This window comes from Schistosoma haematobium, chromosome ZW (genome assembly GCF_000699445.3).
Source record: "Schistosoma haematobium chromosome ZW, whole genome shotgun sequence".
In the NCBI taxonomy this organism is placed as follows: domain Eukaryota; kingdom Metazoa; phylum Platyhelminthes; class Trematoda; order Strigeidida; family Schistosomatidae; genus Schistosoma; species Schistosoma haematobium.
Genome location: NC_067195.1, coordinates 29,862,068 through 29,879,042, shown reverse-complemented (window position 1 = coordinate 29,879,042; position 16,975 = coordinate 29,862,068). Strand labels below are relative to the sequence as shown.

The 16,975-nt window shown below is 37.1% G+C and overlaps 2 protein-coding genes across 2 annotated transcripts in view; one reads left to right on the top strand and one right to left on the bottom strand.

Moving 5' to 3' along the window:
- Positions 1-1,059: 1,059 nt before the first annotated feature.
- MS3_00003237 (uncharacterized protein) lies at positions 1,060-3,638 on the bottom strand. The gene is made up of 9 exons (XM_051210977.1): positions 3,264-3,638; positions 2,810-3,216; positions 2,640-2,774; positions 2,546-2,605; positions 2,284-2,510; positions 2,091-2,250; positions 1,920-2,056; positions 1,588-1,617; positions 1,060-1,470 (listed from the first exon to the last, which is right to left on the bottom strand). Exons 2-5 carry the CDS (start codon positions 2,845-2,847, stop codon positions 2,372-2,374), a joined length of 372 nt encoding a protein of 123 aa, XP_051071002.1. The 5' UTR covers positions 2,848-3,216; positions 3,264-3,638; the 3' UTR covers positions 1,060-1,470; positions 1,588-1,617; positions 1,920-2,056; positions 2,091-2,250; positions 2,284-2,371.
- A 10,048-nt stretch (positions 3,639-13,686) lies between these two features.
- TENM2 (Teneurin-2) overlaps positions 13,687-16,975 on the top strand; it is a 152,594-nt gene continuing 149,305 nt past the window's right edge. The window contains exon 1 of the mRNA XM_051210976.1: positions 13,687-14,158. Within this exon, the coding sequence (XP_051071001.1) occupies positions 14,035-14,158 (124 nt within the window). The 5' untranslated portion in view covers positions 13,687-14,034. The remainder of the gene's footprint in view (positions 14,159-16,975) is intronic.

The following is a 16,975-nucleotide window of genomic DNA, read 5'->3' as shown; positions in this document are numbered from 1 at the left end:
AACATAGATAATTCACAAGTGCTTGAATTTGTGATTTTTGCAGTAAATCAATATTCAGCTTCTAATATGTGAATCCCATAGTTAATCAACTTTTTAACTTGCAACAATTAAGTGTTCTCATACATCCTGGTAAAAAGTAATTAATATAAAAGAAAATGTTTGGTTCTGTCAGACTGCTCATCGAATGTTAGTTCAATTCACACTTGTTATTGCTGACAATTTTTCTAACCTCGAACAAACACTTGGTATCAGGTGTAAGGAACAGCAAGAATATTTCTCCGTGTTCAGAAAAAAACCTGAGACAATCTGTGGTGTTTGTATGACCTAATGATTCCTTTGTACTTGATGGCTGCTTGTCTTCGAATCCCAAGTACAATACGTTCGTTCGTGCTGTAGCGGTAAATAAATCCCCAAAATAAATAGCTCTGTAAGTTTTCGACATTGGATGCTGACCATATGTTTTAATAGACTCACCTAGCTGAAGGTGCTCGGTCATGCATCCGCACCAGATCACGTGTGTGAACGCTGTGCTGAACATCTACTGCAACAAATATATCTTCCGATCTCCTCGATTCTATCTTTGGATTTCTCTTGGCGGGTACGCTTCATATAGGTGTTACTGGTTAAAGCGTTATCACACACTGAATACCTGTGCCATCTTCAGTGCTCATATAGTTCTTTTTGGTTGAATTGCGTTATTTCTGGGATTCCTAGTTTTTACAATGATTCAAATAATTTTAATTATCACACAATCTGCACTTCTAACGCATTAACCCATGTATCAGAACAACATGACCTAACTCGACCAGCAAAATTAAAAGAGCATTTTAACAAGCTCAAAATATTTCGGCGTTTAAGTAACGACTGCCCAGGCTCCCAACTTTGGGGAAAATTGAGTCCATTTTGGGGAAGCCGCTATAATAAATTTTGGGGAAATGAGAAAAAAAACCCAAAATTTCCCCAGACCTGGGTAACTTTGGGGAAATCCCCAAAGTGAACTTCAGTTATTGGGAATACAACTGACTACTGAATTTTTGTAAGTAGTATAAAAGAATATACAGAAGAACAAAAAAATTATGGTTACGTCTGTTAAAGCCTGCGAAGCCAGGTGAAAGGGAAACGAACACGATAGCTATATCATTTTGGGGAAGCTTCCCCAAACCTTTGGGTTTTCCTGGAAAACTGTTTTAACGCAAAAGCTTCACGAAAGCCTATCGACATCACGGAAGACCTAGGGAGAATGCTTACGTACATTTCCTACTGCGATGTCTTATTACTTTTCGTCAATCGCGCATTGTTAATGAAACCTAATGTTAACCGATTTATCGCGATTATGAAAAGACTGATTTATGAAATATATAAATGTTTATTACAGTTAATAAAATTACAAATGAATCATTTATACAAAGTTTTTCATTGCGTTGTAACAGCAACACCTTACGTAGACGTAGAACTATCATTGATAATGTTCTAAGAAATAAATAAATAGATCATTTTTAGTGTATAATAACGTGTCAAGATATGTGAAAGGTTGGTGATGTACCAACAGTATAACAATGTTCTTAATAATGCGAACAAAGAACTTACAGTAGCGTCTGATAAAGCCTGCGAAGCCAGCTGAAAGGGAAACATACAAGAGACAAGTTATATCGCTTTGAGTATTGATCACAAAGTAATAAGCTGTTACAGTAATTAAAGTACAGTGATTATAGTGATAAATACAATGATGATTAACATCCTGCGAATTTTGGGGAAATCCCCAAAGTGAACTTCAGTTGTTGGGAATACAACTGAATAATGCATTTTATTAAGTGGTATTAAACAATATACAAAAGAGTAGGAAGGGGAACGAGTAGGAACAATGTGTGACAAAGTTAACATATGTATTATAACAAACATATTAAGTAGTTTTAGCTCACCCTTTCTTTGGATCGCCATCCACGTTTATGTACTTTATCTCTTGCGTCATGCAAGAAGGCCTGGCTTGCTGTAGCCATGGCGTGTAATATTTCCTTTTCCGGGCAGCTTGCACTTCGGAAATGTGAACACAAAGCACCTACAAATATGTTAATACAGTAAAGTTGACTTACTTTGAACCGTCGAGTAAAATTTGTACTTACTAATACCAAATTTACTTCTGGTTCCGTGCAAAGTGTAAGTGTTCGCGAGTTCCGGCGACAGGAGGTATTGAAGACAAGCTTTAGCTGATTTCCGAGTATTGTCACACATTAGGTTGCATAATCTTGCCACCTAAAATTTATCCAAACACCTTTTACAACTTACGAAATGATCTCGGTATTTTTGGTTTTCTAAAGCTGCCTCTAAAGAACGCAACTCCTCATGCGTTCTTAATGGGAAATGTATAGCATCACTATCCATTTCTTCTGTACGCCTGTCGATTACACCCATGGCTGTGTTCGCATACAGCGATCAGTCTGTCCATCTTGCTAGATAGTTCAGTTACCGCTTTTAGGATATTTCTGAACATGTGATGTATATCATCGCTCAAACTTTTGTTATCAGGAATGAAGTAAATGCAACCTACAGTTTATCACCTTCAGTCGACGTACGTAGAATTGGTGATGAAAGGTCAGCTTTCGATGAACTGCTATATGAGTATTGATAAAGTAGGTACAAACCTCGCAATCGGAGAAAACGTTCCTGTTGAAATGTTGACAACTGGAATTTCCACCGCGGCAAATCCAGCCTCAACCTCAGCAACCTCTAGTTCTTCCGAGGTGCATAGATAATCCTTGTGCTTTCGTTTGACAGTTCTAACACAAATGATATAATAAGTTGAACAATTTACCTTTTTGGTTTTTTTAGCGTCACAAGGCTGCGTTTCATCGTTAGTCGTGATGTTAGTATTGTAGCCCAGTACTGTTGCTAAACACACTTTTAATTCCTGGTCTACATTGTAGTTTAACTGCAACTGCAATTCGTTGAAACGGATTCGCCGAAGCCAATGTCCTGAAATTCTCAAAAGACTGGATTTCAATCCTAAATGGTAATACGTTGCAGAATCTAGGATCTTAGGCTCCACGTCGTTGCATCGACGTAGAACACTTCGGACGGACGTTGGAAGTTCTGGATACCGCGCACGGAAAATGTCCAATATTTGATCAGCCTTCTTGATGCTTATATAACCACCTTTCATTTCAATGACCATTTTGTCTAACTCGTCTTTCACCGAAAGATGAATGACTGGGGACATTTCTGAAATCACACAACCTATAAAATTTTAATAATTAAACAGATACTACCGTTGATTGTGTTGTCTGAACACTGGACATGACTACATGAAGCAGTAGCTGTATCTGTGACAATATTAGCCCACTGCTCTGTAGCTACGGTAGTACGCGATTCTGTGACGACAACTGGATTGTCTGTCTCTTCGTCACAGCTCGGTAACTGACACTTCTTTGTAAACTGTGCTTTTATTTTCCTCAACCTTCTGTAATAGGTTGATCGGGAACAGATAAAAAAAAAATAGGGTATTTCGTGTCTGCTGCCCGCCTTCTCGCAATCTTATCGAGCTGTCTATTATTATTCTGAAAGAAATAATTCACTTAAGTAAAACTGAACATAGACAGCAACCAAATTTTCCGACCTGCACTGCAAACAACTCACCTGCATACCTTTCAAATTTCGAAAAAGTGCTTTAAAACCGACAACTCTTTGTCTACTGTCTGATTGTTGATGTATTAAAACAAGACCTGGAATTCGATAGATTATCCCTCATCAAAAGTCTCTATTGAATTAAAATGTAAATTTCTCTATTCAAATTTACTACTGTGAGGCTTATTTATATTATGTCGATGAAATGTTAGTGTGCAAAAATGCGCTACCGCAATTTTGTGGATTTCCCCTAAATTTCCCCAAAGTTTGGGGAAAACTATTTCATTTTGGGAATTTCCCCGAAATTTACCCAAAGATTGGGGAAGGTTTTTCACTTTGGGGATTTCCCCAAAATATCCTCGAAATTCCCCAAAATTTCCCCAAAGCTGGCAGCTTGGGTGTGTTTACAGTGCGAAGAACAGTTAGAGATAACAATCTCATTATTACTGTAGCACGTACTATCAGCGTTTACTTGCAAGCAGGAGCGATCTGAAACACAACACAACAGTCAGGACCGGTGAATGAGACTGAAGAAGGAAAACGGCGTACTGGCACTACAGAGATATATTTAAAAATTGAAAGACGCGGTTCGAGTACAAAGAGGGAAGCTTATTACAAGATGGGTTTATCCATTGTTCTGCAGGTTCAGCTCGCACAAGGCCTGTTCCTCCTCTTCTAGTACGTTTACTTTTCATTGCCCAGCAATCAAGAAAACAAACACATTAGTAACGTCACATGTAATGGTTTTTAATACTGTTACATTATTTTCAACTGTGTGGAGCGCCATTTATTTTCGAGTTTTCGGACTTAAATTTATAACTTACAAAAGACTTACTCATAACATTCGCTTTCACTCAAACGAAATAATTTTAACACAGTTTTTATTAATTATGATTTTCAAGCTACATACTGACCGCTACGTTTAAGAAAATACTGAAGTCTCTGTGTTGGTATTGTTAGATTCCCAGAACTCACTTGACAAATGACTTATTTTTGTAATTCTATTTTACAAATTTGAATTTCTTGGTTTTGCGCCAAAAGGACCAGTTTTCAACTTTATGTCGTATTTCTCACTTGGGAGTTCTTAAATGCCATTGATTCATTGTCTCTTTTAGTATGCTTTTTTGTGCTGTTTCCTGAGAATATTTTTATGTTGTATATATACCCTTACGTTGGGCTTATTGTTGGCGTTCGTGCTTCTGGTTGCTTGTGAAATATACTTCCCTCTTTCCAACTCAGAGCCTTCATACTGTTAACAGGGCTGTGACGCGTCGGAATAGCTAGCTTATAAGTCATTGTATCACAGAGTCTTCATTCAGTTCACAGATTAGGGACTTCTTAGTCTTTTCAAACACAACAGTCCCCTCAACCTACTTTCCACCTCTCTAGGTAATCCAGTTAACCTAGCTGTTAAATGAAGATCACTCATATGTGTTGACTGAAGGATCACAATACATTGTGACATTGAACATTGCAAACATCAAACAGAAATTCTGAAGTTGTTTGTATGTTTATTATCTATCTACTTTTCAAAGGTAAGGGCAGCAGCTACTCCAAAGTTCAAACACCTGAAATCATTTAAACAAAAATATAACGTGCCTAATCATAACAGATAAAAATTATTCAGGTTTGACAATGATTGGCCGAAGAGAAGTATTTATAATTCATGCACTAGAAATGAAAGCAGAACCTGAATGCATCTTAAAAGATATTTGCCATAATTTCCCAAATCGCGTTCTTAAGCTTCCTAATATTAGCAAAATCTATAAAAGTGAATAAAGATCTGACTCATGCCGTTGGAGTTTGCCATTCATCAGATTGCATTTTTTAAATCTCAATGGATGTTTTAGTCTCTTTTATCCATCTTTTCCAGTGAAGTTGAATGGTCCATAAGTTGTCTGTAGTCAAAGCTCCTAATAGTGGCCTGGAGGCATTTGTTATACTGTAGCTTATGGATGCCTTTTAAGAAAGACCTCGAGAAAATTCATTCACTGACTAAGGTCAACGGAGGTTTATATATTATTGTGTAGCGTTAAATAAATCCCCAAAACCAATAGTTCTCCGAGTACTCGATATTGATGTTGACCTCATTAGCTTTACTGGACTCATTTAACTGGAGGTGCGAGGTCACACACCGCACCAAATCACGAGTGGAAACTCCGTGCAACGCATTCCTTGCAACTTCTGGCGAGCTTAGAACAAACGCTTCGCGATACATCATTAGACGTTCAAATACATCTTCGAGCCATTTCATTTTTGACTTCTGATTTGTTTGGGTTGGTGCACTGCTATTGTTGTCAAATTCCGAATGCCTGTGGCATCTCTAAGTATATCTAAATAGGATAGGAGTGTGAAATTAGAAGTATAAGTTAGTAATTAGGGCTAGGTTTATTATCGCGAACTGGAGTTAACTAGAATGACAAATTGTTATTTGAATATACAGATGAGAAAATCTCTTTCTATGATCAAATGTGTTCCGTCATAAGTTTCACTGTTTCATTCATAGTTCACAGTCTCACTGTAGCGGTTCCAATCTCAACTTACTACTTAGAACTTAAATCGCTCAAAGTTAAAATAATGACATCCATCAATAATCGTGAATCCTGCATATAACAGTTCTATTTTTCATATATATAGCGAGCTCTAACTATAAAACTCTAGCGCGAGAAACCTATGTGTGGCGTATTTATTAGAAAAACTTTCCAACCCTAAAGGCATATTCAAGACCAATGTAAAATCCACTGAAAATGCTCAACACTTTCAGATATTTTTGCTAACCAACATATGCAGGATCAAAGATCAATCTCTTATTAGTTTTATTTGATCTGCAAGTGTAAGACAAGACAATAGGCGGGGCGAATTAATGTGTCGTGAGCAGTTACGACGTATTCACATAATACATACATGGCTGCAATTAAACGCAACTCAATTTCGTAAATGTGGCATTCACCTTAGCAACCAATCAGGACGAGGCGGGAATTATTATATCCGTCATCTTTGTAAGCAATGGCGGTCAGCATTCTTCGTTCTGTAGCGTGCGCTCGTTTCGAGATTGACTATGAACACCGCTACCAATAAACACGTGCCAAGTAAATCAGAAGGCGAAGGTTGAACGTAACCAAATAAACCCATAAAATCTCCGAGAAGCCAAATATCAGAAGACAATTAATGGACCAAGTAGAGATATATTTGCTGGCGATCTCGTGGTATCGAAAGGATACCGAGATCGTGCCAGGATACAAGCTTGGTTACAGAACGTAACCGAATTCGCGCGAAGTCACAATCAAAGTGTAAGAATAAGAATGGAAGAACAATATAGCTGTCATTAGCACAGTCAAACAAAAGCACATTAAAACAAGCACTGGTACAGTTGGTTATAATAATAATTGTTTTTATTGAACCAGTCGTGTTCTCGTGATAAATGTGAGTCACTACAGGAGCCCCCGCTAGAAAGGGTTTACACTTTCGATAAATAGCGGTTTAAATAGTGGGACTGATCGGCTGGCGAGCGATTGTAGGACGGTTGGTTATAATAGTAATTGTTTTTATCAAACCAGTCGTGTTCTCGTGATAAATGTGAGTCACTACAGTTCTGTGCTTTTTCAGCTATATCTTTTGTGTAGCTATGTAATTTAATGTTTCGGTGTGTTAAAATGCCGCAGTTGGTGTAATGTTCTCTATGTTGGTGTGAAATTTATTTCGAGTCAGTGATTTTTCCTGGGTTAACCCAGCAAAAATTTTTGCTGCTTCTACTCAAGTCAGTGTATTGCTTCAGCCAAGCTGTCTAGTCTTGTGTTATAAAATGTTAATCGGTTTTGTTTTTACTTGTTCGTTTTTTTAGCTAAAATAATTGTTGCTGCCGCTGTCCGCATGTTCATTCTTAACAGTCCTTTATGATGTTATCGGCAAAATGAAAGAAAACAATCTCCAGTTTTTAATTTCTTCAGTATTATAGACAACACTATCCCACCAATGAGGCAAACTAATACTTAATGCCCAGCTTTATGGGATGTCAGTATTGTTTTCGAAAGGGCCCAGACTTCCGACAACCATAGACGAAGTCACAGATGCTACCAATCCATTGCGGAGGGTTTGATATAAAAAATATGCCATATAGCATCAATAGAGGGGTTCCACTCATTACGCAGTGCGTTAAAGCAAGCTTAACATTGAAAAGCAGGGAATCTGCTATCAGTGTGTACTGTATGTTTGCTGTTTTGGCCATAAAAGGAAGCCGAAGGGTCATGATCAGGGAGTAAAAAGGTAATTAACTGTTAATAAGCTCACTTTTTATAGATCATATTTCACTACTCGCAAATTTGTGTTTTTCTACGGTATGATGTCAACCGTTACCTAATATGTTCACCCTTCCGTTGAAAAGTACTTGCAAATTCTCACCTTCATATTCGAATTATTTTTAGACAACTGTCTTCCAGTTTGAGTGCTTCGTACTCCCTGGGAGACTAGATTCTTACATTATTCATAGTTTCAGTATAACTTTCTCACGCAGTAAGTTCAAAGTAGACACTAGTCTTTCTAAATAAACCTGTTAAGCTAATATCCGTATTCTCTATTTCAGTTAATCGATGAAGACATGTACCACGTGCATCTGCTGTATACTGCCTTTTTACTCCAATTCTAACTTATATCTTACTTCTGAAAAATAAAATTGCTATATGCAGCAAATACAGACTTATTTGTTTTGATGGAGGTAGGGGGTTCATTGGATTTTTAGCACGACTGTAGCAATATTCTCACTAAAGATCTAAGTGAGTGCGTAGACCAATGTAAGGTACCATATAGGGTGCCTTCGAGTTACTAGTGTTCCATTAGTGTCGTTAGAGGCATTACTTGCCTATCATATGACATTTGAATAAGATGCTATGAGATTAGACGCAGGGACGGTTAGTATGTGTAACGCGTGTCCATCCGTCAGCTGCCGTGGCAACTCATGGTGGATAGAATAAGTTGTGAAAGGACTCGAGTCTGTAGGTTTCCTAAGAAAATGACGATGATATGCACCAAATCACCTTATGAAGAGCGCCTCCAATCACTTAACCTCTACCCATTAGAGTATAGACTTCTTAGAGGTGACCTTCTAATGGCTTACAGTATCCTTAACACTTCTGGACAATGTCTTAAACACCTACTTAAGCTTAGTCCCAACACTAACCTAAAGGGTAACACCCAGAAACTAGAGACACAACACAGCAAGACGAACTGTAGACACAACTTCTACTCCTTAAGAGTTGTCAAATGCTGGAATTACCTGCCGGCCGAGCTAGCCCAAGCGACTTCACAGGAGTCCTTCCAGAGGCAACTGGATATAGTCTTAATGATTAAGGATAGTATCATACTATGATCTACCAATTTCTTTTTCCTCTTTTATTGTTAACATACCTAGGTTCCTGCCTGGAGGTTTTGGTGATCATGCAGAACTATGGTCTACTATGATATTAGTACTGCTCTAATAATAGACCTAATCCTAAATTTGTAGATTTGTCATGATATAACTGCCTAACCTATAAGATCTTACGTGGAAGTCGCACCATCGACTACACCAACTCACTGTATCGTATCAATTACCAATACATGATGTAGAACAAGGTTAGGCTAAAGAAAGAACAATATATTTAATATGAATAGAAGATATAAGGTAACATTCAGTAGAGACCACGCCTGTATGGCCGAGCCATGCCACTCGATCAACTCCAGTCCATTCAATTCATTGTTCGCGCATTCTCCATTGTTAGGTATTTCTCCGCGTTAAATATTGTATATCTATTTTCTGAGTAGTCTCGTGTTCACAGCTTTGTGAATTGTGTGGCTATTGTCGAATGCCACTACAATCCCCTGCTACTAGACACGGAAGCCTGTTAAGCGAAAGCTTCTATTCGGTCCACAACCATTTAAACACATGAACTAGGTGCTGAGAGGCTCGCTTATCACAGGTTTCCTGCAACGATTAAGTAGATAAAACAAAGTAGCACTAGGATCAAAAATTTATTCAAGAACTTTCATCAAGAATCGAATATCAAACAGAGGTTTAAACGAAGTTCCCGTTTAAAAGTTGCATTGGTAATGTTAAGCTGAAGTCTCTGTTGATTTTTTCCAAACGAAAGGGTAAAAGAAGTAACTCAAAAAGTACTGGAAGTGGTTATGAGACTAAAATGGACATCCAGCATCCTTTTTATAATCTGCTGTTCGTTGGGTCTCCCGTAAACAGTTCCATAGGGCCATAGTTCTAAGGGCGAAACAGTTTTTAGGATCTGTGAAGGCTCACTCCTGTTGCATTCTAAATGAAAAAAATTGATGAATTTAATCAGAAATGTGGAATAGATAAATAACCAAATTACACGTTTTTTAGCAAAGAATTTATGCAGTTGTGATTTACCTTGAGTTCATGAATATTAGATAAGTTCAGCTACTATTACTTGTGCAAAGCATAACATGGGCTTAGTACCGTATTGCAATGCTTTTATTATTTTGCTCCCATTTAAGTATTCCCATGCATCTGCGTCTAGTTTAACAGGAAAACATACAAGCAGAGTTAGTGTCTGATAAACTAAAAGTCCCAGTTGTCAAAAAGATTCTTAACATTTGTCCACAGCCAGCTGCATTTAATTGAGACACAGAACACTCATCTTCTAAGACTGTATACTGTTGTTTTGCGAGCAACTAGAAGCTCAGACGCCTAGCTATCTTGCTACCGATGTTATTGCTGGGAAAATTGTTTAGTGACAGTGATCATGAAATATGGTCAGTGATAGATGTACAGTCTAGAAATAAACACCAAACATACTTATCGCTATCTTATAATGTATGACAGCAACAGCATAAAAAGCACGTTTTTTCCTATTTTTAATCAGACTGATCTGAATCAGTACACTCATCAGAAACAGGCAACTCTACTTACTAAACTGATCTGTTTCGTTACAGGCTTCAAGCACTATATTTAAGTATACCATAATTCTTTCAACTAAATTGAATTATACGACAACCAAGAATACTAAACTAAACAAGTGTCATAATTATTGTTTCATTTGCACAGACATGTTGCTCAAAGTAGATAAATGGACATAATTCAGCCGATAAAACCAAAACACGAAATATAGGCCAGTTGAACTTACCTAACAGAAGACAAAAAATGTATATATTGCTTTCCGACTGAAGACAACAGTCAGTTGTTCATAGAAACATAGTTTACAGTACAACAAACCTTTCTTCAGTAACATTATGCACTGACAGTCTATCTGGAAACAATCAACTATGCGAATAAACTCACTATGACTTGGGATAACATCCCTGCGTGCAATGGACGTACAGTGTAACGCAGTCAGACGTGGCGAATAAAAATTAAAAACAGAGCAAAATTAACTACATAATCTAGTTATTTAATTAAAAATACATCATGAAATGACAAAATCTGTGGTTACTTGAACGCATAGATGAACCTGGGCAAGACATTAAGTTTACATGATTGCTTTGCGGATAAATTCACTTTACATACACATAGTACTCAATCTTTTATTACTAAGTTTCAGCTTGATCTGCAGTCTGAATGATCATCTCGTCTGGTCAGCAACGACGTGCTTTCGATGAGGTGAAACCAGTGAGACCATAAATTGAGTAAATCAAAAATTTCCACGATTTAGTGAAAATAATGATAGCATGCGTAACAGTATATCGCTAAATAGATCGCCCAAATCAATAGCTCTGCAAGTCTTCGACATTCACTGCTAATCGTATTAGTTTTAATGGACTCACCTAGCCGAAGGCTCTGGGCCACGCATTCGCACCAGATTACTAGTGAGTACGCCGTGCTTCACATTTCCTACGACCGCTGGTCAACTTATAATTGTCACTTCTCTATCTCGATATTCCATCAAAAATTACTTCAAAACTTCGCTTCTGACTTTTAATTTGTTTGGGTTAATACAATTCGATTATAAATGGTGTTACTGGTTATGGCGTTATCAAACTCCAAATACTGGTGGCATCTTTAAATATAAATGATCAGTTGAATACTTCGACTTCTTACTGAATCTACCGATAATAATTTTGTTGAAGAAACGAAATTGAGCTATATCTTCAACGGTCGCACTGTACAGTTTTGTGTGGAATGTTATTTTAGGGAACAAAGAAGAGGATTTGTCTATTGTATATACATCGCTATATTATTTGAGTATGCCTGCGAATTCACATAATCGTCATACATTACTGGTGCGGTACTACTGTCTCTCCATAATGCTAACTTATTTCTCCTTTTTTTTCCTTTGTCTTATGTACGATCATAGATTGTTAAACACGTTTTTCTTTGTACAAACTTCCAGATTTGCGGATGGCCGAGGCACAGTTATTTAGAGCTTCACGATATCGATGTTTTGTCTCTTCAGTATCTAGTGATCTAAAACTCTTCAGCATTGTGTTCCGTACTGTCTATAGGCTGAGTCAATCGAATTTCTGTAACTGCGGCTACATCCAATTTGGTAGAGTCTATCTGTACACCTAGCTTGAATTGTTTGTTGAGCGAACTCTGAAGCCCATGTGAATCACTACGTGCTGCACTCAGAGTGGCTTTGGCATGTTTCTCTGTCGGCGACTCACCATCCGAAAATTTACACTTTATTGGTCCTTGTCACTAGAGTCTGAACGTAGCTCTGGTCCTTTCGCAGCATCTCGTTCGTTTATACGGCCTCTGAGCGGCAAATATTTGCGAACAAAACCTTTTGACCATTTTAGTTTATTTCGATTTTGTAGTGATAAATCCCTTATATTGGGAGATTGAAATTCTACTTTTAGCAACCTGGCCGTTTACTCCATAAATCTTTGGCGAAACGACTTCAGAGATCTCCCGAGCCATTAGGTGATTTTGTAGCTCTTTTATCAACTCAATATCATGCTTAAAACGAGTTCTGGGTTCTGAAAATTTTTTTTTACTCTATGAAAGACAAATAATCTGCCACTATGATCAGTCCTTAATAACTCAACTACTTTTTATTGGATTAGCTTTTCGTTAGCAACACTAGACCGTTTCTCATTCTTGATTTGCACCCATTCATCAACTTTCATTTGGAATAACAATCACAATGGCATTACACACATGATGTGATCCTGGCTGATTGTCGATTGTTGTTGTTTTTCCTGATAGGAACGGGCCTGGTTTTCTAGGGGTTTCCTACTCACCGACATTTGAAGGGCGAAGAAACTTCCGTCGTGAGATTTTATTTCTAACAGACCTCTTCATGTGCTGTTCATTATTTGTTGGCCTACGTAAGTCAGTCGCCTCCGAGTATACTTGAGGTGGCTTCGCGTTAGTTTGTAAATCGATCGACTAGGTCCCATTCGGTGTGTCTCGATTGCGTTTACCGATATTGCTTTTATCAAAATTCACCGCTGCAGTGGCTTTGGATAGTAAGGTGTTTGTATCTGAGCAGCATTGCTGACAGTACCATACGCATCTGTTTTCCCTGAACTCTTTCAAAGCTTCAGGTGTAACGTTGGTACAAACTTCATAGTATCTTCCTTTCGCTCATCGCACTGCATGCTCTTTTCCATAGGCTATAGACGGTCTGAGTGTTGGCAATTGTATATATTTCACTTTCCAGTCATCAGTCAAAGGTTTAAAAAAACTGGGCATGAATGATACACAAAGACGAAGGACACTGATCACAAAAATGTGCAAAACCGTGAACTGTCAGATCCGAGAGTGCAAACAAATATTTGAAAAACTAATGTTCTAAAAAAGTGCAGATGAAAAATCACTCGAAAAAAACGATACTTCTGGGCAATTACTTTGACTGAAATAAATCCAGACAAAACGAAAAATAGTTATGATGAGTAATTAATGATCAATACAATAAAAATAACTCAGAGAGGAAAATACCACGGTGCTTTTTAATTAGCACTCTGCATAACGGTTGAAAATGATAAAATTATAACTACTTCATCGAACGAAAATAATTCATATCATATCATCGTATATGTTCGCTAAAATTTTGATGCAATTTCTTCCTTCTTTTGCAGCATGAAAAAAGGGTGACTGTTTAAATGCCTTAAATGTGTTAACTTGGGGGTCAAACTAGGTATGACTGTTTTAAATTGACTGTACCTATAGGTTTTTCGATATATCTATTGATACAATATATGAGTGATAAATTACTCCATCTCGAAGAATCATTGCGTAATAATACTTCCGTATCCATCAATGATGGTAATATTAGTAATGGTGACTCTCGTTTAAATCTAAATTCCCACTATTCGTCACGGAATTATTCTAACGATCATGGTTCAGAATCTGCATTGTTGGAGGATTGTGACCGAGGTTTCGTTACTAAACCAGTAGTAACAAGACCAACACTAGGTGACAAGCGTAACAGTACTGCGACTGGAAGTAGTAGCAGCGGCATTGGTACAATGCCAGGGGGGAATAATCGCACTGGATCCAACATCATAGCTTTAAGTGGCTACGAGAAAGACAAATTTTCACTAACTTCTCGTGAAAGCGAGAAACAACTAAAAATGCCCGTTGTTACTCAAGGTACTGCATTTTCAAATTGTAGTCATAATTTTCTTGACGGATTAATTAGTTTTTTTGACCTCGTATATGGTTTATGCCAGTTCAGATTTTCGAGTTTTTACTTCCTTGTAACATGATTGATGTTAAAATCCTGAATATTTTATAAGTTAAATTAATATATGCAGTCGGAACATAAAGTTGAAAAACGAAATTCGCTTACAAGATGAGCGTGCTAACGTTCATAATTTATGTAATGCACTTGCAGTAATGACCACGCCTTTCCTTACAGAAGTATGAGTTAGTCTTACATAACAACGTCCTTGGCTTTTTTTTATACTTTTCAAAATATTAGCAACGAGCAGACGAATATCACACATTGTATAAACCTCACAAAATAACCGCTTACCTAAGACATTTGTACCCTTACAAAGTTGAATTATTCATTTTCCGTTTTCTCTATTTGCCTAGGAATAAGTCTGTCCCTCAGTTCAAAACTTCTTAGACTTAGTTACCAGAATCTGGAAGTCATTATATACTCATCCCTCCGGCTATTTTGTAAAATTTAAATACTAGGATAATATTTCCTCAAGTGTTTGCATTGTTACTAATTTTTTTAAACATACGTTGGTCCTTATTTATTAAGTTGTTGCGAATTATATTGTTCTAAGTTGGCGTCACATTCTCGAAGTGGTTAGGTAATGACAACCAAACTTGACTATTATATTACATTAACATACATACATGAGTTGTTTCGACTCCTGACACCTTTTAGTACCTAATGTTCAGGAAGCATCTTGTTTTTTCATGGGCACCTAATGTTCAAGAAATTCAGTAATGTTTGAAATAAAGTTCATCAGACACCTAAAGAGACTGTTTATTAAAAGCATAAAAAAATATTGAGTAGTTAGATGAAGTTAACCGTTTTAATTCGAAAATTTAATGATTGTGTGGAAATTATTGAAAAATCTGAATGGATCTTTTGATGACAGTTGCCAGCGCTCTGTAAAGCTTTAAGTGGCTTACGGGAAATTAATAATATACATCTTCGCATGTCAATAACCGAGTCGGTCGTAATCGATCCTCTTTCTAATCGTTTTATTTTTTAATCAAACTGTGATCTGTTATGTTATCGAATTTTCAGCCGTAAGGAATTCACGTTTTTTAATGAGTGTTTACCAGCCCCCTAAAATAAAAATAGGTAAAAGCCCTTAATTATTTACTACATCGAGACAAGGTTTTTGTATACTCGGTGAGGTGAACAGATTCTGTTGACAATTTTCTCACCTTTTCAAGTGATCTTGTTTTTGTTTAAATAATCCGATATTCGTTTGGGTGTATCCCACTAAGCAGTTGTAGTATGTCGGTAAGTGACAGACATTAACTGTCTATAATTTTCTGTAAGGGCATAAGGTTTTTTGATGTTTTCCCAAGTCCCACCATTAATCTCAATAATATGTATGAAGTTTTGCTTACAGAGTGCTTAACTTTATCCGTATATACTTATAGTTACTATACCCTATAGGTTGACGTATTTCTCATGTAAATCGTGTTGCCTGTGAAAAAGATGATTTTTACTATTTCACGACAACTTTAGTCTAGGAGTGTTCTTATTCCACGTGTCAGTAAGGATTACTTCTCTAGCATTCTCGAAAACTTGGTAACAGTGATACGTGCAGTGTTGCTTTGCTAAATGTCCCAACCTGGTTACATAGTCAAATTCCGTTGATCGGAATACAAAAAAGTTGAAATATTAACTTAAAGCATAATTCGAAGTGGAATTAGTTTGAATTTTCAGGATCCTTTTTCTACAAATAAAAAAGTTTCTTCCAAGTGATTATAGCTGCCTTACAGTCGTCTGAGTTTCATTACGATAAGAAATTCACCGGATACATATAAATCTAGTTTTATAAAAAGTCCACTCTGTCATTCTTTGAAACATTCTTCAGTTGTTTTTAGACAACTAGTAAGCTGTAAGTGTATGATCACAAATATAAGGATAGGGAATGAAGTAGTCTAACGCGTCGACAACTTCACTTATCTTGGAAGTCCTATCAGCCCTAATGGGTTGGTGTCTGACGAAATCTCTGCACGGATTCGAAAAGCTCGTTTGGCTTTTGCCAAATCACGTCACCTATGGTGAAGGTGAGATATACGTCTATCATAGATCTCTTAGAAATATTGCCTGCATCTGCTGGAATCATCAGGTAAGTAATAGTGAGGTCAGATAATGGGTAGTAGTAAATGATGGTAAATCATTTGGTGAGGTTGTGAATCTGTTATAACTTGTGGCCGAGTGAGCCTTGTTATTGAATAACGTAACGATACCGCCAATTAGAGAGCAATGACTTATCGATCGGACCAATGACGCGTAAACCCGTACGAGCAGTCTAGAGTGTTTATTGGTCCTGCTTCCTGTCTAGCACAGCCAGTTAAATCCAGAACACCAGTCTCAGCCTCTGTAATATAAATCATTTTATTCCAAACATACTGAGTTTATATACCAATCAAACAGACCACAACGTACCAATAAAATATGAAACAACATTTGTACAAGAATTAGCCAGATGTGGCTGTGAATGAGGGAGGTAGTGATTAATAGACAGGGCATAATTCAAGAATGGTAAAACGTATAATAATAGTTCATAAATCAAAATGAAGCTTATGATAAGAAGAATATGAATATTCATAGTTTAGTTATTTAACAATTATACGATAAAAAATATACGTTTAGTATTGGTCCATAAATGGATACCAAATGTTACCATTCATTATGCTTATCGGGACATAACAGAATCTCCATCGGCTGAGATGGCCGGACCATGTGTTACGTATATTTGA